Genomic DNA, 24,099 nt, shown 5'->3' on the forward strand with positions numbered 1-24,099 from the left:
CAAAGTGGGCTTGGGCCCGGAAGATGAAGCCGCCCCCTGAGGTGGCCGTGGGGCAGATGCTGGCCGGCAGCTCTACAATCTGCGCTCTCTTGGGAGCGAGGGATGAGAAGGGCCCGCTCCCTGCCATGAAGTCCCTTGGGGTCAACGTCTTCTGGTGACTGAGGGCTTCTCACGGGGGCAGCGATGAAACCCCCAGCCCCATTGCCCTGCCTCAGGCCCTGCACCACCACGGGCGGCCAGTGCCCGCGGGGAGGTGGAGGCCGTGCCTGGCAGTTGGCAGCAGGGCAGGCTGGAGGCCGAAATAATTTCAGGTGGCTTATACCTAGCCAGGGCAGAAGGAGAGAAAGGGGGTGCAGGGCAGCAAAAGGGTCTTATTGCTGAGGGGGTTTGCGTGCTGGCCTGCTGTCCAGATGGGTAGCTGATGTGAATGGCCCTCGGCAGTTTGACAGGCCCAACTGTTCTGTGATTTCAGCGTGCAGTGATGCTTTTGAGAAGTCATTTCAAAGCCTGCACTGCTGGTGGAACAGGAAGGAAGGAAATAACTGATGAAACTGTGCTAATTTGCTCCAACACTATGAAATTGTCATTGCTAAATTGAAAAGGAAGAGGCAACTTAAAGACACTGTTGTCTGTGAAAGGTAATTTGTTTTTAAAACAAGTGTTAGACAGATGCATTTGTACACATACAAACATACATGTAACAACCAGAGTAAATACCTTGCACACTATTATGTGTTACCCACCACATAGAAGTAGATACTCACCTATGCCTCAGTTTGCAGATTTAGATTGTAAAGTGAAGATGAAACATTAAAAAAACCCAAACCACAAACTAACAACAAACCACACCACCACCCCTCAAAAAAAAACCACCCTGGAACATGTTTCTCTTACAATTTGAGTTAATCATATTTTTGCAGAGCCTCTTAGAAACCTGTCAAAAAGAGTGGATTTCAGGAATATTTAATTTTCCTTAGAAGCTGCCTCATATAGCCTGTCATCGTAGCTCCTACCTCTTGCCTTTCAGTGGAGGAAGAATTTTTAGCTGAAACTGGAGGGCAAAAAAGAGAGAAATCTGCTGCCTTTCAACATACTTCTCCAGAATATGGGATGTGGAAAACAGTGGAACTAGAAACGAAATTTCAAAGTAAGAATATTGGTCCTTGCCAGCTTTTTTGAAGCAGTTCTGTCATTCACCTGTGGATCTTCATCATCAGAATCAGGGGCTGGTGCTTTATTTGTCAGCCATGGGAGTAAGCAGATGACTAAAACAAGAAGTCCAAGGTCTGCTTCTAGAATTTCTGAAAGGAAGTGCAACAGCCAAGGTACCAGAGGAGAGCAGCACACATTGCAACCAGTGGTAAGGCAGGTTGCTTGCACAGATGGCTGACAGAGAACTCAGAAAGGTGAGTGAATCACATGGCATAGCAATAAGGGGAATATACCATCTGAAGAAAACAGTCATGGGACAAAGATGGCGAAGCCTCTCAAGAAGAGGGTTCAGGATGATGAAGGTGGCTACAAAAAGCAGGGTTGTTCTCAGCTAAGAAGATACATCTCAGTAGGACCCCTTCAAAATACAGATGCAAAGTGAGGGTAAAGAAAAAGGCAGCTGAAATTAGTAAAGCTGATGAATGTTTGAGCTCCTTGTATTACTATTTCAGCAACCTATACGTCACAGCAATGCTAGATACTGTGATATGTGGGAGCTGTAGGGAGCCAGGAGCAGTTCATTTATTTGGAGCTGCCCAGTACCTGGAGCAATTAAAGCTACAGAGGAGCAATATTTCCATGTATCAGACAGGGAGGCATAGCTGAGCCCTGATTTCCCCTCTCCTTTCCGTGACTCCAAGGTATTCTTGCCATTCATACATGGGAAAGGTGGAGTCCCATGGAGAAAGCAGCAGAGTAGTCTCTATACTAGTGGCAGTAGAACACTGGCTGCTCAGGGGAAATCCTCCATTCACCTCCTCCACCAGTGCAGTAAAGAGAATCTGATCAACACGCCTCCGCTCTGGCAACAAAGAAATCAATAAACTAGGTTAGGATTTTATTGGCTTCTTTTTTGCAAAGAATGGGAAACACCAAAATTTCCCTAGTGCTCATTTTTAAACAACTGCCAGAGTATCAGTTTTATAATTCTGTGTAACTGTCTACCCTAACCTGCTTCTCATTATTAATTGACAGCTGTGAAAAGGACCAAAATGAAAACAGGGAATCTGGAAACAGTTACTTTTAGTGCTATTCCCTTTATAAATGTGAAGTCAGCATAACAATAAACATACTTTTTGGATCAGGCCTTACACAGTAGTATTTAAGGTATGCTGCTTATTTCAGAGACGGGCAATGGCCGAGAAGTGCCAAGGTCCATGGCCACTCATATCTTTATGCTTACAGAAAAGCTGAATGATTGCTGAGAGAGGATTAGCCCTGTGAAAGCGATTGTCCATACCTAACTCAGAAAATCTTGCTAAGACATGCTGCCACTGCCATGGGGCAAGCTAAACAGTTGCTCACTCTTTGTCTTGTGACTCCAAAGCAGCCACATGACTGCAAAATTTCCCAACTGGATCTCTCTGACTTACTGAAATTTGGGTGTTGTGACAGCTCCTTCTTTCTCTGCACCATGCATATAGGATGGATTGGATTCCTGCAAATGTCAATGAACAGTTGATTTGATTAACAAAGGAGACTAGTAACAGAGTTGAAGTCCAGTGTCCACCTCTGGACTCTTAACATTTTTTAGGACATATGAGCTGTTTCAGTTATGGCTTAACAACATAGCTTGCTTTAAATAACAATTGATAGGCTTTTCTAAAAAGATATTGTTTATTCTAAATAAGTACAACTATATAACTATGAAAACACATTGATGAAGTAGCTATTTTCTTCACTCTATTTACAGTAAAACATATTTTAAGCAAACTGATCATTTAATGACATCTTTAAAGCTGTTGACATAAGTACGTGATAGCGTTTTCATTGAGACAGTTGCTGAAAACTCCTACCTCCTAGCAACTAGCAGCATTTCCTCAATGTAGAAGTTTCTAAAGTTTGCCCACATCTCTGATGAGTGGTATGATACAGGTAATCATGCTAGATCTGAAACTGTTGCCTTGGTAACCGATACACATATCCAGTGAAACAGCTACATGTGGTAAGAGGAACACGCAAACAAAACTCCTGCAGTATTTTCTCTTGTTCTCTCTATATTCTCTCTTAAAATGCTTTAGAATTGTTAAAAATGTTACAATTATCAATTCTCCCAAACAACATCACAGAAGCATGCGAAAACCACTGCCTTAAGATTCTGCAGTGTACTTCGCAACTGAAAGGTAAAATTACAAACTATGACTGGACCATATACTCTTGTCCTCAAAGTAAGAAGGAAATATTTTCACTGTTGTGTTTCTATAATTCACACCAGCAACAAATGCACACAAAATATTTTAAAGGCATCTCAAGGCTTCTGCAGTCACATGTAACTCTTCTCGCTGCCCTCCCATCTGCAGCAGAGCAGACGAACATACCAGCACGGCCTCTGCCTGCACCTGGCTGTGCGCAGGAGGTTGCCAGTCTGCAGTGCATGTCACAGGGGTTTACTGATGCCACAATACCACAGCCGTATAAATTGCTTGAAGTTTCCTTTGAATGTAACCCCCTCAACATAAGGCTAGGTAATGGAAGCTAGTAGATCTGTAGCTGTGAAGTGATTATGTCCTCTTTATTAAAAAAAAAAATGGAGAAAGAGCAAGAAACATCTCTGATACACCAGACGTTTAAAAGTACATTCACAGTTATCAGCCAAAATTTCAATACAGGCAAATGCTAATGTTGACAGCTGAACAACAATGCTTCTTGTGCCCAAATGTCTGGTATAACCTACTAAATACCTAAGTGAGGTTCAGGAAGAGTATACAGACATCTCAGCTGTCTAGAATGGAAGCTCTCGTTCTGGGTCAGAAATCACTGTGGCTAGGAAAGAATGTGAGGCACTTCATACCCTTGCAATGCAATCACCAAACTGAAAAAATTCACTGAGAGTGTCTAGCATAAATTACTGTTTCCATAACCACTGGCCCAGTAGGTTACTAATGAAACTGAAAACCTTTTGCAGTTTATCAAAATCGATCTGGAATGTTTCAGGAGGGAATTTATCAGACTTGATTTCTGCTGAAGTGATGCTCGATAAAGGTAGCTGGCTGAAGTGATGCTCGATAAAGGTAGCTGTCAGCCACAGATGTGGTATTTCTGGGAAGCCTGCTGGGCCATGCCAGTGTGGCTGATGAAGCCTACAATTTTCATTTATAATGCCACGCATCTGCAAGACTAGAAATGAAACCCTCATCAGACCAGGTTTGTTAGCCTCTCCCAATGTGTTTCTAAGAACTCTGTACAGGGGAAATTTATGTAGCTGAAATTATTTGAAACAGTCATCAGACACAAACATTTTTAACCTTTCTCTTTTCAAATTTATTAATCTCTCCATTTCAGGATTTTATTTTCAGGTTCTGGAGCTATGCATAGACTCTGTAGGGACAGGGAATAAGGAATAAAAAGACACTGCTTCTCTAATCTTTACTTTTCTGGTTTAAATAAATTTAAATCTAAATAAATCTGGCCTGTTTGTTTTGTTTGGCTTGCAGCAGTCGTGCTGGCTGGATGAGACACATATATTTACATAATGTTACTGACTTTCTTGTTGTACTTACACATTCCAGTGCTTGACCAAAAAAATAAAGGATAAAAAAGGCTAGTAACAAAAAACCCCAACAAAAACACCAAAGCAAAGCAACCAAAAAAACCCCACCAAAAACCAAACAAACCAAAAAATACTTATGAAACCTCCACTGGACTGAACAAAACAGACTCTGAGCTCTGTAAGGCCAGCTGCAGTCAGCCAAAAGATTGCTGCTGCAACAAATGTGTTTTCAATCAGACCCTTGAAGGGTCACAGGAAACGGGTGACAGCAGGCACGGAGCCAGGCCTTGTTAAAGGGGGGATCAGTTCAAGCTGCTTCAGCAGGATGAGGTAATGGTGTGGGAGATCCCAGCTCACAGGGGCAGGGTAAAACAGTGTGGTGCCTGCTGCTCTCTTGGGGGGGGGAGGGAGAGGGAGGGAGGGAGGGAGGGAGGGAGGGAGAGAGAGAGAGAGAGAGAGAGAGAGAGAGAGAGAGAGAGAGAGGGGGGGGGGGGGGGGGGGGGGTGGGGAGGGAGAAATGAGGAAAAGGAAAGAAAAAGAATGAGAGTGCAGATGGTGAGCCTGGATGTGTCTCTTACCTTTTTGCTTAAGGCAGGAATTTTCACCCCCGACATCCCTATGTGATTTACACAGTCTATGGTGTGCAGACTGAGAAAGACTTGTAGCTGAATGTTGGTGTTGGTTATGACTTTTGCTCACTAGGTTGTCTAGTATCACCTAAAGATTTTGTACACCGCAGACTTGTCTTTTTAAAGAGTACAGTCTCTGCTGAAACCTTGTTTTTTCATTCAGTCCCATGTGATGAGTTTAATCTTTGACTAAGACTGTAGTTGGCACAGGAAATGAGATCTCTTATGCTGGTCACCATGGTGGTAGGATTTCAGTAGTAGGGTGTTTCCTCCAGAGAAAGAAAATCTTTAACGCAGCCTCAGCAGAGCTGTAACTGTGGACTTGCTGAGCTGTCTTGAAGTGAGGTAAACCACAATTGCACACAGTAAGTACCATAAAATCTGCTAAAGAAGCTGACTACTTGGTGCCTGGGCAGCACAGAGGTCCACTCTGGCTATATTGCTGGCAGTTTGCAAATGAGTTTAAAGGTAATTTAAAGCTATTTGATACACGTTAGGAACTGTAATTACAGAAGTGATTGCACTGTAGATATTTTCTTTCTCACTTTGGATGTGTCTACAAATGTCTGTCAAGCATACCAAAACACTAAAGCTTAGCAGCTGGGACATAGCTCTTTTCTACCAGAAAGTCTCTTGGAAAATAGTCTATAGAAAAGCACAGTATTGAAGAAGTCATGAGGTCTTGTAAGGATAAACTGAAATGCAGAATAAATTGAAAAGTTATTCTGCAAAAAATCCCATCTTAAATAGGGAAGTGTCTCTTTTGGCTGCTAGGTCTTTTGGGGTCTGTTCCTTCAATTAAGTATTGCCTCAACTAAGAACAAAAAGCTTTGGGTTTTCCTAAAGTTGAAACAAAACTTTTTTTAGAAAAATGGCTATGAATTTAAAATGTTATTTTTGCTGAGACAGTCTGGAGAAAGAAGCCCCAATAAGCCAAACCTAAATGGGTCAAGAAAGCCTAAAATAGTTGTTTCTGAAGAAGAGAAATCTTGCACAAGACATATGCCAGTATGGACTGGCAGTGTCAATATTCAGCTGTAGGGAGTTGGGCTGATTTAAGACTCCAGCAAACATGTTTTACATAATTCTTAAGAGAAACACAATGGGAAATTGTTGGAATTGTCTGTCAGGAACCCTGCAATGTCAGATTAAGTCCCTGAGGATGATTTCATTCCAGTTACAGTGCCAAGTCAGATGTAGCACTCATCTCCTATGGTATAGGGCACAGTTGTTCCAAAACTAAAATAATTGAACTCAAGTAATTAATTAACCTATACTGTGCATAATTCTCATTACTAGTCCAGACATCATGTATATTGTAGTACAATAGTATTATGTCCTTCATCTGCAGGATGTAGCTCAACTTGATACCACAGAAGCTGATTATTTTCAGAATACAATTGTAGGACGGTGGCATTGCCGTATTCAGGGTAAACCACGCTTCTGTCTGTGAAAGAATCAACATCTGACCTGCATGTTTTTTCATCCTGGTGTGTTTCAGACTTACACAGTAGGCTTGGTAACTTCCATGTCATGGAGTTTATGGGAAATGCCCAATCCCTATCAAATAAACAGCCACAAACATTGGCAAAAGTCTAAGAGTCAGCAAAACAAAAGCATCTACAAAGCTCCTAAATAGCTGCTAGGTCCTTCCTCCTGTCATCCTGCAAAAGCTTTCACATCCAATGGCCATATGTAAGACCAAATTCTTAGGGAAAATTTCAGGTAGACAGTGAATTTGTCTTTGTAATGGGAAGCATGGCACCTTTCCACCTGAAAAAAAGTATGGATGCCTCCACTCTTCCAGGTATTTGCTCTCTTCCTTCTCCAGCCATATGCACCATCTGCTGTACACATATTTAATACACTTTCCACTCCGTTCCTTGTAGCCCACAATATTTTATGCGTACTATTAGCTCAAATTTGGATCATCTTCCCTCCTTAATCCCAACTGGACAAAGTACATTTATGCTTGAAAAATAGGCATAGAGCTGGCATGTAAAAATAGCTCATCTTAGAAACTCAGTGTTCTCACCTTTGGGGTGTGTGCGCCGCTGCCCCTTCCTTTGCAAGGAGCCAACTAACCCCAGAATGGCTAACACAATGTACGCTCAGTTTATGAGTCTCATTGGAACCCAGGATTTGGCACAAGAACTTGGACTGAGGAATCCACTAAAAAACTTGGCCCTCAAGGAGCTGGTAGTTCTGCTTGGCCTGAGCATCTCAAAGGAAGAAGGGAACAATTGCTGCACGCAATTAACGATTCCATTGCTGTGTCCTGCCTCTTCCTCAGAACGAACATCATCATTTCCTGGTATATCATGGCAAGGAAACATTATGCTATTTATGCTTTGTGTAAGTAATGGAACTGGGGAAGAGAGAAGAATGAAATCACTCCTCAGTTTTAATTGTTTTTTGGCTAGAGGAGCTCTTTAAGCAGTTTGCTTTGAAAAAAGCTTGGCCAAAAAGAAGTAGTAAATGTCTAACTCACAGGGTTCATTAATGACGTACTAGAATCGCTTCTTTTAGCTTTTTCCAAAAGAGAGAATGGATGGATGGATGAATCATCTTTGAAAAGGTTTGCAATCTCAAAATTTAAAACAGCAATCCCAGACAAATTAATATTATGGCTTCCCATTGTAATGTGACAAATGAATGTTCATCCATGCTGTTGGCTTCTGCCTGTGCCAACAGCTTACTGCAGGAATAGCAACTGAGCACTGAGCAAGGTCGAAATAGCGAAGTCAGCAATGTGGCAAAGGACAGAAAGAAGCCCCACACATTACACAACATTTTACATAGATCCTACTGAAAGCTTAAGCCGACTATAAATCAAAATCCTTTATCTGATATTTAAGTTAAACGGTCTTTATAAAGTGCCTATCATGATGCTTGAACATTGGTCTTTGGCAAAATACAAATTTTATGAAACAAGGACAGTGGAGAGCTAAAATTTCAGAATATCTATTTTTGGGCACCCAAATCAAGACTAAGTGACTTTGTGTATTCTGGAAATTAGTTCTGCTTAAAGATTTTCAGACTGAGCATTGGGCCTCAAACCATGCCAAACCTCATGTCAGTTTGTAAAACCTTGTCCTTATGTCCCAGTCATTGCTAAACATATGCTGACATTCAGCAGTCAGTGCTATTGGTATTAAGCGAAGTGGGAGAGACGAAGTGTACAGTTTGTCATCCTTTTTTTTTGTTTCTGTTTAAGGGATGGATTAAATAAATTGCTATACCTATAATAGAGCTGAAAAACTTCTTTCTTTTTCCTGTGTTGCAAGAACTGTGCATCGTGATTGAGACACCCATGGGACTTGGGGCAGAGGGCTGTACTGGCTTTGGAAATGAGTACCTGCTTTGGTACAGAAACATCCTAATTTGATACAGAAAATGTCCTATTCTGGAAATTAGAAACCATAGTAGAGGGGAACTTTATGCACGACAGTAATAATTTTTGGAAATGTAAGTCATGCAACTGGGCGGCATGAGTCACGCTCAAAACACTTCCCTAGTGATGAAACCCCTGCCAGTTTATATAGTTCATTTTACATTAAAATTTAATATTGACGAGAGACTTGGTTACTTTTGAGTATAGAGCCTAGTCATTTCCTTGAAAAAATCAGCAGCTAGTCACAGCAGTTTGATAGGCATTGCAACACTAGCAATGACAGTAGGCAACATCATTTTAAAAATAAATTTCATAGAAGAATTTGCCAATTTCTTTAAGAGCATAATTAGTCATGGAAGTTACTCACAAGGGGAGACTTCAGTGCATGGACATTGATGTTGTGCAGCCCCGTGGTATTCAAAAACCCAAATCAGCTTCTCCCAGGCAGCGTGCAGGGAGACATATTCTCTGGGTTCAGGAAAATCAGTTCTTCCCTGGATGCGCTGGCCTTTCTTGGAAACTGGGGGACACTTTAGCCTCATTACACTTAGCTCCCAGCTAAAGGGAGGGACTGGCCCCAGCTGAAGATTTACAGCCAGAATCTGCTTTTTGGAAACAAACCTGTTTTCAAAACCATAGTAATCTTAGCCTTTTCAGACCACGGCTGAAAGGAGGAAGTGTTCTTTCAGACTAACAGCACTCACTCAAGCGATGGACCACAGCTCTTGCTGTGGCTGAGCATTATGGAGAGTCCCTATTCAGTTGTCTGTAGGATGTTAAGAGTCTTTAATATCTTCATGTTAAAGTGGGTCCCTTTTGCCTGGAGTTTGTTCAATATTCATGGAGCAGGGGAAGTGTGAAGGAATGTCTTTATGGTCCCATGCGTGCCAGGGCTTAAGGTTGCTGTATGGTAGTGACAGACAACAAAAGTGATGGCATTTGCATAGCAGGATGTTTTTCCTGGGTATTTAATATTTATGGGTCATTTTAGACCTCCTGGAAACAGAAACTTTACTAAAACTGCATAAATCTGATTAAAGAAAGCATTCACATCTGTTTAGTCAAGGTCTATAATAACTGGAAAGCACATTCAATATTTGGACTAAATTTCCCTCATTTCTTACTGCTTAAATGAAATGGCAAATAAAAAAAAAAAAAAAAGGAAAAGGGGAATGCCAGTCTTCTCAGTGATGTTTTCAGACCAACAGATATTTTTGCAAAAAGATCAGAGAAATTCTTACTATTATGAAGACTTTTTTTAGTGCAACAAATTTCTAGTATAAAGCTATTCAGGCATCTGTACCCCTCTCCCAAAGGACACAGATTTTCCCTTTAATGAAAGTTACACAACAATCCAATAGTTTTTGCTACACTTCTAGGGCTTAATTCTGTATTTCATTCTTGGCAGTGAATCAATACATCAATTATCTGGAAAAAAGCCAAAAAAATGCCAAAATAGATTTTACAGTGTGGACTGAAAGGCTATTGATAAAAATACCTACTTTGTTCTTTACGAGTGCCATTGGCTTACGTCTGATCTACCTCTGTAGAGACAAGTGACATTACAAACTGACCGGGCAGCTACCTGACTGCATGCTGGAATTGCAAATGAAGGCATGACAACAAACAACACAGGCGACAACTAACAGTTTATGAAAACGTGGTGTTTAGTGATGCTATCAGCTGTCTGTTCTTCTTGTAAGAAGTGGTCAAGATCCTGACCAACCATAGTCTCTGAGAGTCCCTTAGCACTTTCCTTAAAATTAGACTGATTACTGTGGTTTCATTTCCATTCAGAGAAGTACACTCTCCGTGACTTTTATGGCTACACTAAGGTGGACTCTTTCCTGAGAAGCACTGTGGAAATCTTTTTGCATTTCAAGAGACCAGTTTGGTCAGACCTTTGGGGTTTGGGATGCAAATGTGCTTTAAATTTATTACAGCCTTATAAAAAACTTAAGAGCTTCCTCTATGAATTCGCATATGTGTCAACCAGCAAAAGGCACTTAAAGGTTTATTGTAGTCCCGACAGCCGACAGTATCTGAACATTTCTAGGAAAATTTCACAGTGAGAAACGGCAATGAGGCAGGTGGCCAAGAATACATATGGCAGCGGTGACATAAACATATGGAAATAACACTTGAAACATGGGGGGTGGTCATATTTATTTACTAAAACAAACACTTCCTTGGATTTTAGGGGCAAAGCAGTGTCTGAACAAAGGATGACTGTTGCATGTGTGTGCCTGTAAAGGTTTTGTGCACTGTAAGTAAGCTGTGCTCTGTTAGGAAAAACAGATTGGGCACAATGCAGCTTCAAGAAACCAGCAATCTGCTAAAGCATCTTTAATCTGTGAGGCTGTTGGTTATGGGCTGGTTTACTTTTTTGCCTGCTCATAGAAGTAGTGTGTACTTTTGTGCCAGGGCTCACAAAGGCTTACAGCTCAAACTTGATGGCTTAAATAAAGAGCTCTCAGAGGGCTGGACAGCACAACAGCATCCAGGCTGGGCTGCGGTACCCTTGGCCTCAGGAATGCCATGTGACCTCTGCCTGTTATTCAGTAGGTGAATGAAATGAGCTGTAGCCCAGGACTTACGCTGCAAGCACTTCAGTGGCTCAACCTTGTCAGCTTCATGTGGTTGCCTAAGCTTCAGTGAATAGAGGTAATTAAAACCTCAAGAACATACATTTACATCCACAAACTGCACTCCTGTAGTTCTGGTTGTAATCAGAATGGAACTGAAGCACATTTTCCTTAAAAAAAAAAAAAAAAATCCTTAATGAATTATATGGGCTTCAATTCTGCCTTGTAAGGTACAATACCTGAAGTACAATAGCTGATTTTACTGGGAATTGGGGCGTGAAGAGTACCTTTCCCTCTGCCCACTGTTTGTGTTCACATTTATCAGGAATTCCACTGAAGGTATTTACTTCTGCAGGACTGCAAGTTACAAATTAAAAACCAATGGTGGTTTTGCATCCCATAAGTGCTGAAATAATACATTAGATACTACCTCTATGTTGCATCTGCCACTTCCCATAGCAAAGAAGAAAAAGGTGTCCCCTACCTGATGTGTCAGTGGAGGGTTAGAGAATATGAGTTGTGCTTTGGCCACTCAAATTTAAAATTATCTAAACAACAGGGATTCTGTCATCTCCCGTTAACACCTTCTGCATTCATACTGAAAACAATCTGCTGCTACTTGGTCAGAGTCTTTCTGTGTTACATTTTACACCACTGCTGTTGCCTTGTACCATCTACATTATTCTTCTCTACTGCTGGTAGCCTCATTTTCATAATAAAATTGCTCTTGAAACACTGGGATTCTTGTCTGGCCTTTGGTGCTACACACATAGGATATTTGTGGGTCATGTCTAATGAATAATTATCATGTTGCTATTTAGATGCTTTCTTGAGACTCTGCTCACATGCCTACTGAAATTGATAGCAAAAGTCTGCTGGGTACAACAGCTCAGAAACAAACCTATTTTAAAATCGAGCCTGCCACTATCCCAGTTACCGGAAGGATCACATCCAAGAGCAAGAACCCGATCGCAGCTTTTTCAGTAATATACCATCCACGCTAAAATAGTTACCGCTGGGATCATTATGATAATGGCAGAATTAAGCCTTACTAGCGTAACTGCTCGCTCAGCTACAGGGAAAACGCATGTAACCGGTCGATGCTGCGTCTTCAGCACCGACGCAGGAGCCGAGATGGCTCTCAGGGGAGGCGGCCGGAGAAGACACGGATGTCTTACTCTCCTGCCCAGCTATTCCGGGCGTTTGGCAGCCCCGTGCGCACAGCGAGGGTCACCCTTCCCGGCCTCGCTCTCTTTCGTCCCGCGGCGTAACACGGACTCCGCCGCCGCCGCCGCCGCCGCGTTCCCGGACGGGGCAGCCGAGGCACGGAGCGCTCGGCCCCGCTAGCCGCTGCCGTCACCCCCGCCGCGCCGCCTCCTGCGGGCCGCCGCCCCGCCGCGCCCTGCCCCTTCCCCGCCTCGGCGGCTGCCCGCCACATCCCGGGGGGAGAGCTGCGGCCCGCGGGGCTCAGCCGCACCGCCCCCGGGCCGCCCTCCCCCCTCCCCTCTTCCCTCTTCCCTCTTCCCTCCCCTCCCCTCCCCTCCCCTCTCTCCTCTCCTCTCCCCGCCGCCTTTGTGTCCGCCGGCCCCCGCGCCCCCCCCGGCGCCCCCTCCCCGCGGGGCGAGGCGCGGCGGCGGGCGGGGCGGGGCGGGGCGGCGCGGCGATTGGCGGCGGGTGGGGCGCGGCGGGGCGGGGCGCGGCAGGCGGCGGGGCGGGCCCGGCCCGGCGGCGGGCGGCGGCGCCCCATAAGAAGGGGCCCGGGCCGGGGCCGCCGCCCTTCTTCGCCCGCTGCTCCGAGCCGCCCCGCTCCGCTCCCGGATTACAAAGCCCGCGCCGCCGCCATGAGCATCAGCACCAAGAACTCCTCGTACCGCCGCATGTTCGGCGGGGGCAGCCGCCCCAGCACCGGCACCCGCTACATCACCTCCAGCACCCGCTACTCGCTGGGCAGCGCCCTGCGGCCCAGCACCGCCCGCTACGTGTCCGCCTCGCCCGGCGGCATGTATGCCACCAAGGCGACGTCGGTGCGGCTGCGGAGCAGCATGCCGCCCATGCGGCTGCACGACTCCGTGGACTTCTCCCTGGCCGACGCCATCAACACGGAGTTCAAGGCGAACCGCACCAACGAGAAGGTGGAGCTGCAAGAGCTCAACGACCGCTTCGCCAACTACATCGACAAGGTGCGCTTCCTGGAGCAGCAGAACAAGATCCTGCTGGCCGAGCTGGAGCAGCTCAAGGGCAAGGGCACGTCCCGCCTGGGCGACCTCTACGAGGAGGAGATGCGGGAGCTGCGCCGGCAGGTGGACCAGCTCACCAACGACAAGGCACGCGTGGAAGTGGAGCGGGACAACCTCGCCGACGACATCATGCGGCTGCGGGAGAAGTGAGTGTGCGAGGGGAGGGCGGGGGCGGGCTGCCGGCGACCCCCCCACACACACACGCCCACCCAAGCGCCCCGGGCCGGGCTGGGGGCGGCGGGAGGCTCGGGGGACCCCCCGCTGCCGCCTCACCGCGGTCTCGCCCCTTCCAGGTTGCAGGAGGAGATGCTTCAGAGGGAGGAGGCCGAGAACACCCTGCAGTCCTTCAGACAGGTTTGCGGGGGCTGGAGGGAGCGAGCTGGGGGGGCTGGGGGTGGTGGTGCCCGGGACGGGGGGCGGGACTGCGGGAGTTTGCCTTTCTCGCACAAAGGAATTCCATCGGCTCTCCCGCGACCCTCCCTTATTTTCTTGAGGGGGGGATGCTGCGGTCCGAGGGGCGGGGAGGGAAACTATTGTCTTGCTTTATCCGAGTCTCGCCTGTTTTACAAAAAGCGCCCCGACGTGGAATCGCTTCCCGATCCAATAAAAGCGAAAGGGGGGCCATCTGCTCGCTTGGCTGAAGGGTATTAATGGTTTCTATGGGATTCACCGTGGAATGCAGATACAGGCATTATGGCAAGTGTGGTGGCAGCAGATTGAAATAATAGATCCCTTTGTGTCGGAAGGGAGGGCGCAGTGGGCTGCATTCTTACCAAATGTGTAATGGTGCGAGCATACTTCCAGCAAAAAGTGTCTACCGTGTGTATGGTCCAGGTTTTTTATACAAAACAGAGCTCCTTTTTAATGAATTGCTTCGGTCAGCGCATTATTGGACACAACCTTGAAATTTAGAACTTTTTATATGGGTGGTGTCTGCTGACAAGGCAGTTTGCTCCTTGGAGCGAGGTCACATCTGTCAAGCCTGTCTCAGGGGTCTGTTACCAACACTGAACTTAATGAACTGTAAACGAAGATGGTAAGGTAGGAAGCAAGTTGCCGTAGAGTTTAGTCTCTGTAGGATGTTACTATGTTACTCCAATAAACCAAAAGCTACATGGCAGACAGTGTTCAGAAAGTGTTAAGCTCAGGTTTTCACTTGCGCAAAATCAGCTTTCAACTTGGATTAAGCCTTGTTTGCATTAGGAGATAATTTAGGAATGTGCCTTCTCAAAACAAGGTCTCTTCCCTAAACTGCTGGTGTGGAAAGGCATTGCTAGCATTCCTCCTGGCTAGATGTGACTCCCGTATCTCCAGACAATGGGGCACAGGCTGACTTCATCCCAGGGCTCTTCACAGATGTTAGTAGATGTCACCATTCAGGAAATTGTCACTTGATTGTCAGTGTTTCCCTGGGTAAGGCTTTTGACTACAATATATTTATAGTTTGAAGGAGTGCAGGTGTCTTCACGAGATAATGTGTGGAGACAGATACACTCACTCCCATTTGGAGTCTGGGAATTCAGTCTCCCCTAGCATTCTGGGGACAGAAGTTTGAAACGGAACAGTCTGAGATATGCTGCCTTAACTTCAGCTTCTACTTTTTGAGTGCTAAGCCAATTTAACATTGTGTTAAGTTCCATGCAGAAGCGGTTAACTTAAGTTTTAGAGAACCTAATCTAGTCTGAATCACTGCTGAATTCAGCTGAAGTATCCTTTGACTAAGGCTGGCTTTTGTACTTAGTTGGTATACTTCAAGGCAGGTATACCTCTATTTCAAACCAAATAAACTTTGTGAAGACTCTAGGCTTTTAAGTGAACTTGGCATTCTGCATATCCCACGTTCATTATCCAGCTCTTCCCAGCCCTGTGGAAAGGGGTCGTTCAGGATCTCTGCCTCTAGCAGATTCTATGTGTGCATTACAGTCAGAACTGGATGCATGTAACCTCCTAAGGTGTAGCTTATGCATAAGAATTGCAAATCATTGTCAGTGGAAATGCTACACTAAATCCACTCATGCCAGAACTGGTACATGCTAGCGTGTCTGATTTGAACAACAGTAATATCTAATTTTTCCTCTCTGGTGAAAGAGTAGGCTTAATGTGCAGGTTTCCAAAACTAAATCTGTTTCAGTGTGAGTGGTGTTCTTCTGTAAGTGAAATTAGGTTCATAGAACACTGAAGTTGAAACATCCTGTTGAGCTTTCCGTTGTAACAAAAAAAAAAAAAAAGCACAGCTTTTTATTAAACTGTTACATTCTTGCACTGGGAAGTTGCATGCGTGGGTTTGAAATGCTTCAGCAGATACTTCACTGTTGCGATGTAGTATCAAATTTACTTTTTACTTGGAGTGGTTGTATACTTCAAATATTTGTTCACTTTTAAAATACTGAACTTAAACTTATTTCCAACTCATATGTACTAAATTTTAATTCTTTTCCTGAACAAAGATGTGGTTTTACTCATATGCTGGGGGGCGTACTACATAAAATAAACCTGAAGGTTCAGTGAGTTCTTTTCTGTGGGACAAAACAAGCACCACAATTAGTGAGAAAGTTATTATTGCAGCTTTGCCAGCTACTCTGGCAGCAAGGAGTAGGTCCTGAACCCATGCCAAGACTTAACAGGTCTGCTCCTGGCTAGCATGAGGTTTGTCTGAAGTAAACATGGATGCCCGACCCTGCAAACTACGTGACTGGCATTGAAGCATCCCCTGGGATAAAATCAATGCGTAGTCCAGTTGCTTGTATGTATGCTGAATGCTTTGTTTGCTCAGGTTACAGGTAGCTTATGCATTTATGTAGTTCTCCATCTATCTAGGAAATACAGATACACTGATTCTTCACTCCCTATATTTAATGATAACATGTGTAGTAAAATACATAATGTATATACTAATGTGCCTTCAATTTAAGATGCTCCTAAAAATCCTGTAGTTGTTAATTTGTCTGAAAATATGTCCTCAGGGTGCGTTTTTTTGTAAAATCCATTGGAAACTCTCTGGATGTCTAATTGTGTAAACACATTGGGTCATAGCCATGTAATTTCCTACCAGAATGATCTTCAGGTTTGTTTTTTGGGGGAGGAAAGTAAATGAATTAAGGAATTTTTCCCCTGAATTGAAAAACAGAGAGCCCATGTGAACTGTGTGGGTGTAAAAGTGGAATTGACAGGGAAGTTATGGGGTGTTCTGCTGGATAAAGACAACAAAAGAATTCTGCTGGAGCAAGAACCTTACCCCAGAGTAGGAGTGATCAAAGGAATGGCTTTCTAGGAGTCTAAAGAAAACACTTCTTACTTCAAAGGTGCCATAATAGCGAGAACTGCTGATTAGGAATGCTTATACTTTGGGCAATCCAAAATAGCTTTAGAGTAAGCTGTGAAAACCTGATACATTAATACTGTGTGAACATGAGCACGCAGCTGCGCATGTAACTAGTATGAAAAGAACAATCACCCCCTTTTCAAACTCTTGCACATTTATAATATAAGAAGTTACCAATCAATGTTGAGTCTTAAGTCAGGTTTTCGAGCTAATTCAAGCTGCTTTCATGTAACATTCATGGCATATCTTCTGTTATGCCTTAAATGAATTTTTGCTGTTGATTAAGACTATCTCTGTCCAGCAAAAGGTGGAGTCTTTGCCAGCTACTGTGAGGGTGTAGGCAATGACGACTAACTCTGTGTTTATGCTCATACTTTCTTTTTCTCAAGGGAGGTCTGTTGAACCATTTGGAGTAGTAAATGCTTGCAGTTACTATACGTACCTCACTAGCTGTGCAGGTATGCTTTCAAGCTGTGGTCTGTGGACCCAAAGGGCTCTGTGGTTGATCACCAAGGAGACTGTAAGAAATAAACAAGAAATGAAGCCCACTGATAGGCACGTAGGCACATGGGTTGCATTTCTAAGCGCCACTGGAAAAAATGGAAGTTTGCAAATTCCAAGACTAACACTTTTTCAGTGCTGTCAAGCTAGAAGAGCTTATCGCTGGCTTCTGACCAATGTACCTGCTTCATCTTCAAGCAGGATTTACACCCACCATGATTGGTATGCTCTTGATCATGCTCAGCAATATGCTGGCAAAGATGAAGTAATCTACATATGCTGTATAGTTCCCAAAATGACAGTAAAGGTGGTCTCTGAGGCTAGGGTAGGAGGTGGCAAAGAGAGGGGTTTTGCAGCTCTTGATTTTGTATTGTTTTGCCAAAAAGCTCAGACATAGCATCAGTCTGTAGGGTACTGAACTTGCTGTAGAAGACTTCCCTCCCTCAGTTTTGGAAGATTGTTCATCATTCTTCTCTCTGGTCAGGATGTTGACAATGCCTCCCTGGCACGTCTCGATCTTGAGCGCAAAGTCGAGTCCCTGCAAGAAGAGATTGTCTTCTTGAAGAAGCTTCATGATGAGGTAAGATGAACAATGGGGTCCGTGATTAGATACGGACAGTCTAGTAAGCAAGCTCTTCACCGGTTCTGGCTGAGTCCCCACCTGCATGTGTCCTGTATGTTGTCGTGTAATAACATTGAGCATCTGCTTCTCAGGAAATCCGAGAACTGCAGGCCCAGCTCCAGGAACAGCACATCCAAATTGATATGGATGTTTCTAAGCCTGATCTTACTGCTGCGCTGCGTGACGTTCGTCAACAGTATGAAAGCGTTGCTGCTAAGAATCTTCAGGAAGCTGAAGAGTGGTACAAGTCCAAAGTAAGTAAAATCTCTCCAGGTGCGTCAGGCACTGGAACTAACTGTACATAAAGGGTTTGCTGTAGCACCCTGTGTTCCCTTTGTGTCTGTATGGGGCATGACCACAGCCATGGCACAGGGTTGTCTTTAAACTCCTAGTCTGGGAAAAGTACAGCTGAAAACATTATTTTGTGCCACAAGTACAGCAGCAAAGTAGTGGGTTCATAGTTGGAGTCTTTCCTGTGCTAACATCTTGGAAGGAGATGTTATATGGAATACTGGAGAAAGGAGTGAATGAATGGGCAAAAAAACGATGAAAAGATGAGAAATGTGGAGGGTAGGAATGGGTGGGGAGGCGAATATGAAAGATTTAACTATGAATTCCACTTTAACAATTAGAAAGGCATTTGAAGAGTCATGCTACTATTTAAATGTTTCAGGTGTTAATGTAATGGCTTCAATTGCCCTCAAATGCTGTGTCAAAAAAAAAATACTTGTTACACTGTTTCTGTTAAATCATTGCACTAACCAAACTGGGGGTTTCTACAGTTCGCAGATCTCTCTGAAGCTGCTAATAGGAACAACGATGCCCTGCGCCAGGCCAAACAAGAAGCTAATGAATACCGCAGACAGATTCAGTCTCTCACCTGCGAAGTTGATGCCCTTAAGGGAAGCGTAAGTAGAAGACAGCAGGTGTTGGGACATTCTTCCCTGTGCAGCTCTAAACGCTGCACTGCAGTTTAATGGCTGATACAGATGTGAGCGCAGCTGATCTGCTGCACAATACAGCAGCGTATTAGTACTCCTTGAAAAGGATGCTATAGGCACGATTTGTCTGCATGCACTACAGTGGACTGCTTAGATTGACATGCTGAACTAGTCTTGCTTAAGGTATAAACAATGAGTTCATTCTCTTGCTGTGATACTGTTTTATATAACATTTTCTGAAAGTGTTTACGGCTTGCCTGTCAGGTGCAGCTGAAGTTATAAAAAAAAAAAAAAGCTGGAGCAACAGTGGAAATAAGGTGCAAACAGCAAATCTTGCTGTTGCTAGAATCTCACTGCCTTAAAGGCTGGCTTGAAATGGATTTTAGTGTGTAGCATACCTGCAGATCCCCTCACTGAGGAGTGCCTGCATGCTGACTGGTAGTGCACGGCTTGGGGCTTACTATAACGGATTGCTTTGCCCCCTGGTAGCAAATACATGGCACACCTCCAATCAAGTAGCAGAATAACTCACCTTGACTTTGCAAGGGAAGATAGCGATGACTATTTTGGGATGTGTCTGGGTGTTTTCAAAGGATGCTAGCCATAACTCCCCTTCTAAAAATCTTTAAGGGTCTTGAGGGGTGGGGAAGAGTGGCTGAACTGCAGCAGTGCCTGACTTCATTATTCTCTTCCAGAATGAATCCCTGGAGCGCCAAATGCGTGAAATGGAGGAGAATTTTGCTGTTGAAGCTGCTAACTACCAAGACACTATTGGCCGTCTGCAGGATGAGATTCAGAACATGAAGGAAGAAATGGCTCGCCACCTCCGCGAGTACCAGGACCTGCTGAATGTCAAGATGGCTCTTGATATTGAGATTGCCACCTACAGAAAACTGCTGGAGGGTGAAGAGAGCAGGTAAAAATCTCATGCGGACACTTTTCTAAACAGCAGTCACTCAAAGACACTGTATACCCATGTCTGACTTTATCCATTTCTTTTTTTCCTTCAGGATTAACATGCCTATTCCAACCTTTGCTTCTTTGAACCTGAGAGGTAAGCTATTTCTGCTTCTTCCGTTTAGACGGCCATTCTGTCACTAGCAAAAAGGTCCTTGATAGATAGTTCCTTTTACTTTAGTGGTTGAACTATAAATGCAGTCGTGTGTGAATGTTTTTCTTAAATATAACTACAATATTTACAATTACTTAACCTTGGATGGGGAGAGAGCTACTTTGTTCCTGGGTGTGGATGTTTTTAAAATCGGTACATGGTGAGTGATTAGTTTAGATGCCTGCTGAAGGTGCTTTAAGGGGGACAGGAAGAAAAAAGATTCACTTAGGATTCAGAGCAGAAGACTTCTTCATATACTAAATTGGGATTCTGAAAGTAGATCTAAAGTCTGTTACACTTCATTGCTTTGAGGAAACACTTCATCTAGACTGTTGGTAATAATACATTTTCTTCTGCAGAAACCAACATTGAGTCTCAGCCAATGGTTGACACCCACTCAAAGAGAACACTTCTAATTAAGACTGTCGAAACTAGAGATGGACAGGTTGGTGGTAACTTTTGATTTTATTTCTATCACAGCTGGTTACCTTAAAATACTCCTACGTTTGTCTGCTGGTTAGTGCAGCCTGTATGTGGTAGTAAGGATTGAGTAGAACAGTACCTGGCAGTCCAAGCAGCGTGGCTGAGCATACAGATGTAGCAAATGGGCTTCTGTAGAAATGATCACAAAATTCGTCTGATAGTAAATCCTGAAGTGGCTGACAGTTACCTGTGAGTATTTAAGTTCAGCTGAGTTAGCAAGTTCTCAAAAGATTTCTCACACCACCTGAGGAAAATGTGGCAGTAAGCAGAGGTACTTGTTTGGGACAAGGTACTGTTTTTGGACTAAGTCAATAAAGGCTTAAATGCTTTCTGCGTGCTATTTACCAACTAGAGCCTCACATAAGTGAGAGTTTGGTACCCCTTTGTTCTCAGTTCTGTGGTACTGGATGTTCCAAACAATCTTCCTATGAAAATTTAATGCAAGGGTCTCTGTTTTTCAACAGGTTATTAATGAAACTTCCCAGCATCATGATGACTTGGAGTAAAGCTGAAGTGGAGATGCATACTTACTAATGCAGGAGAAATTCTTACCAGCAAGAGTTAAAAAGTCCATGTCTTAAAGGAAGAAACAGCTTTCAAGTGCCTTTCTGCAGTTTTTCCATGAGCGCAAGATTATTATGCTAGGAAATAGGTCTTAGATCTTGCAAACTGACTCTCCCTGAAGGATTAGAGTTTACAATGGAGTCTAGTTTACAAATAGCAATATCTTGTGCTGCAATACTGTTTTTAAGTATCCGAATCCAATAAAACTGCTTTTTCCAGCACAGTATGAGCAACCTGTCGCTACTTCAATAAACCTTTGGAAAATGGCTCTTGATGTGTTCTAATTTGTTAACTTCATGACTTTCTGGAAAGCCATAACACTGTAATGCTGGAATTACTATACGGTTGACATCTCTAGTACTGGTTGTGTGGAATGCTGTTTTTTCAGTTTAACTAGATAAACTTACTCATTTACTGCTTAGGTTTTGGAACAAACTAAAATGGACTATAACTGGCAGATGCATAATGTATTATGATATTTCTTATCTCTTGAATAAAATATGATACTTCAAGCTAATAAAAATCAATCTTGCTTCCATATACTAGTTAACCTGGTTATGAAGAGCTAAGAATGCCCAAAATACCTTAATACTCAGCTCTGTAAGTTAAGTAGCTGTGAAATAGCTCATGTACGCCCTTATCTGTGACAGCACCTTTGCAAAGTTAACAGCTGACTTGACGCATTGACTTCATTTTCCAGGAAAGACTAGTTTCCAAAGGCTTGTCTGTATTACAGAAGCTAAATGAAGGCTTCAGATGGACTGAGGCTTAGGAGATATTTAAAGGGACTGCATAGAAGGAATAACTTGGCTTACTGGTGAATTGATTCCAGCATTTAAACCCCTTGAAAAAAGGAGAGCCACCATGCTTGCTGCATGCAGAATGGGGGAGAGAAGACTCCCATCTGGCCTGTCATGGTCTTCTGGGAGATGGAAGTGAAAGGTTGGAGTCCTCTGTGAATGCTTAAAAGAGAAAAACCTTTTCTGCAGAGGAAGCTACTTCTCAAATCAAAACACAGTCAAAACCTCTGAACAGCTTTTACTCTGCAGGAGTATCTACTCTGTATCACTCCTGTAAAGCCTGCTTCCTGTAAGCCTTCACTAAGGTAGAAGTTTTGTGGAATGAGTAAAAAGCAAGTGGAGCTGTTTGGTGAGTGTGAATCCCATTCGGTGCTTGTTCAAGGTAATGGGAGTAGTTCCATGTTGTACAGACGTTCTCACAAGCACTTTGGAACTAACTTATCTGTAAGGAAAACTTTTTCTCACAAATAACATTATCCCTATCTGACAGGGATGAAAAAAAAATTACTTTTTCATCCTTATCAGTCAATTCCTTTCCTGTGGTGCATGGCGAGCGTGATGCGGTGCAGGTGCTGGGGCAAGCGGGCAGTAGGCTGCCATGTCTCACTCCAGCTGCCCACAGCACCCAGTTAGATCTGCAGCAGGCAGAGGGTGATGTCTGGGCTGTGCTGGAGCCCCCGCAGCTCAGACACGGATATCCTGCAGCCTGGGGGTAGGGGCCTCAGCATCATCACAGTTTCATCTTTGAAGGTCCCAGGGAGAAGTGCTGAAGCTGTTCTTCACAGCAGGAAAACACCTGATGTTTTAAACAAGGTGTGCTGATGCTGTTCCTACCCTGCTTTTCTCTCTTAAGCATTCACAGAGGGCTTCAGCCTCTCGCTCCCCCCTCCCGCCAGGCCAGAGGGGAGTTTCCCCCATCACACTGCGCTTGGGCTGCTGTTCAGCAAAGCAGGCAGATCCGTGAGGCTGGGGCACGTGCCTGTCCAGCCTGGTGCTTTAGGCACTCACCTGAGGGAAATGTCCTGTAGCTGGTCCTGTGCTTGTTCTGGTGACTTTTCCTTGCAAAAGGGCCAGAAGTGACTCTGAGCAGAGTGCCTGGACCCAGGCCACGGCCACTGCTCACTGCAAAGCAGGACAGGTTCAGCCTGGTCTGTGGCATGGTGAGTAGGATAGGCTCGTTAAAAAGCACAAGAACGAGCCCAGCCTCCTTCATGCTGCAGAGGTTATGGGCACCAGGTTTTCTACTACCTATCAACATCCAGAATGATAAAAAAAAGCACAAACAAGCTTGCATGGGAGATGCTTTCTGTGATAATGACAGCTCTGGGCATGTGCAATAGCTAATTTTCAACACTCAATCGGCAGGGGTGGCTGCAGCCTTTCAGGATTAAGAGTGGCTTAAGGTGCTGATGTCATCCTGCCTCTTGCAGACTGCTGAAGTCTTTTTCTGGATCTGGGCACTGAAAAGGTTAGGCCAATGCTTAATGTCATTTCTTGCAGCTGAAGCACTGTGGGGGCTCCGGGTGGTGGCATCCAGCAGGAGAGCCGCCTCCTCCAGGGGACGGTGGGGACCATCAGTGGCTGTGGGCAGAGACCCGAAGCCCAGCGTGCCTTCTGAAATGCGGGCTGACAGCTGGAGGTTACCTGAGCTATAACACTCTTTCAGATGTTGCTTCTCCCTCTGCTGCCAGCTGCTTTGCTTGCTGCTTTCTGTCGCCTTTGGTTGCTTTACCCAGTAGATGAAAGAATTGACTGTATCAAACACTGACAGCGCAGCAGAAGAGTTATTTCTGGCTCTTCTGTGTTTGGGGTTACTCAGAGCACAGAGAAGCATGTGGTAGAGCTTTCAATCCTGGGAATAAATAGAAAAATAAATAGAAACAAATAAAAATAAACTAGTTGCCAAGGGGATAGGAAGATTGCAGGAAACCTCTAAAGCCTGTGCTCTGTGCAACTGCAAGAGTGCCCTCACGGTGGAAAGGAGAATGGATGGTGACTGTGTAAACTTCTCAGTGTTTGATGCAGGTGCGCCAGCCTTGTGCTTGTACATAATCACTGGAAGCTGCTTAGTGCTGAGCCAGCAGCTGACCTCAGAACTGTATTTTACATCCCAATAACTACAGGCAGCAGCTGTACCGAGAGGGGCAGCCCCCAGCAGCGGCTGGGCACTTCTCCCACCCTGCAATGAACACTGTGAAGCTGCTCCTG

General features: G+C 44.4%; 1 protein-coding gene across 1 annotated transcript; it reads left to right on the plus strand.

Annotated features, from left to right (window-relative positions):
- Nucleotides 1–13,068: 13,068 nt before the first annotated feature.
- On the plus strand, nucleotides 13,069–21,359 carry VIM (vimentin). The gene is made up of 9 exons (XM_056335964.1): nucleotides 13,069–13,693; nucleotides 13,841–13,901; nucleotides 17,855–17,950; nucleotides 18,085–18,246; nucleotides 18,775–18,900; nucleotides 19,629–19,849; nucleotides 19,944–19,987; nucleotides 20,404–20,489; nucleotides 20,992–21,359. The coding sequence occupies exons 1-9, from the start codon at nucleotides 13,152–13,154 to the stop codon at nucleotides 21,031–21,033; spliced, it is 1,380 nt and encodes a 459-aa protein (XP_056191939.1). The 5' UTR covers nucleotides 13,069–13,151; the 3' UTR covers nucleotides 21,034–21,359.
- The last annotated feature ends 2,740 nt before the right edge of the window (nucleotides 21,360–24,099 follow it).

This window comes from Falco biarmicus, chromosome 4 (genome assembly GCF_023638135.1).
Source record: "Falco biarmicus isolate bFalBia1 chromosome 4, bFalBia1.pri, whole genome shotgun sequence".
In the NCBI taxonomy this organism is placed as follows: Eukaryota; Metazoa; Chordata; class Aves; order Falconiformes; family Falconidae; genus Falco; species Falco biarmicus.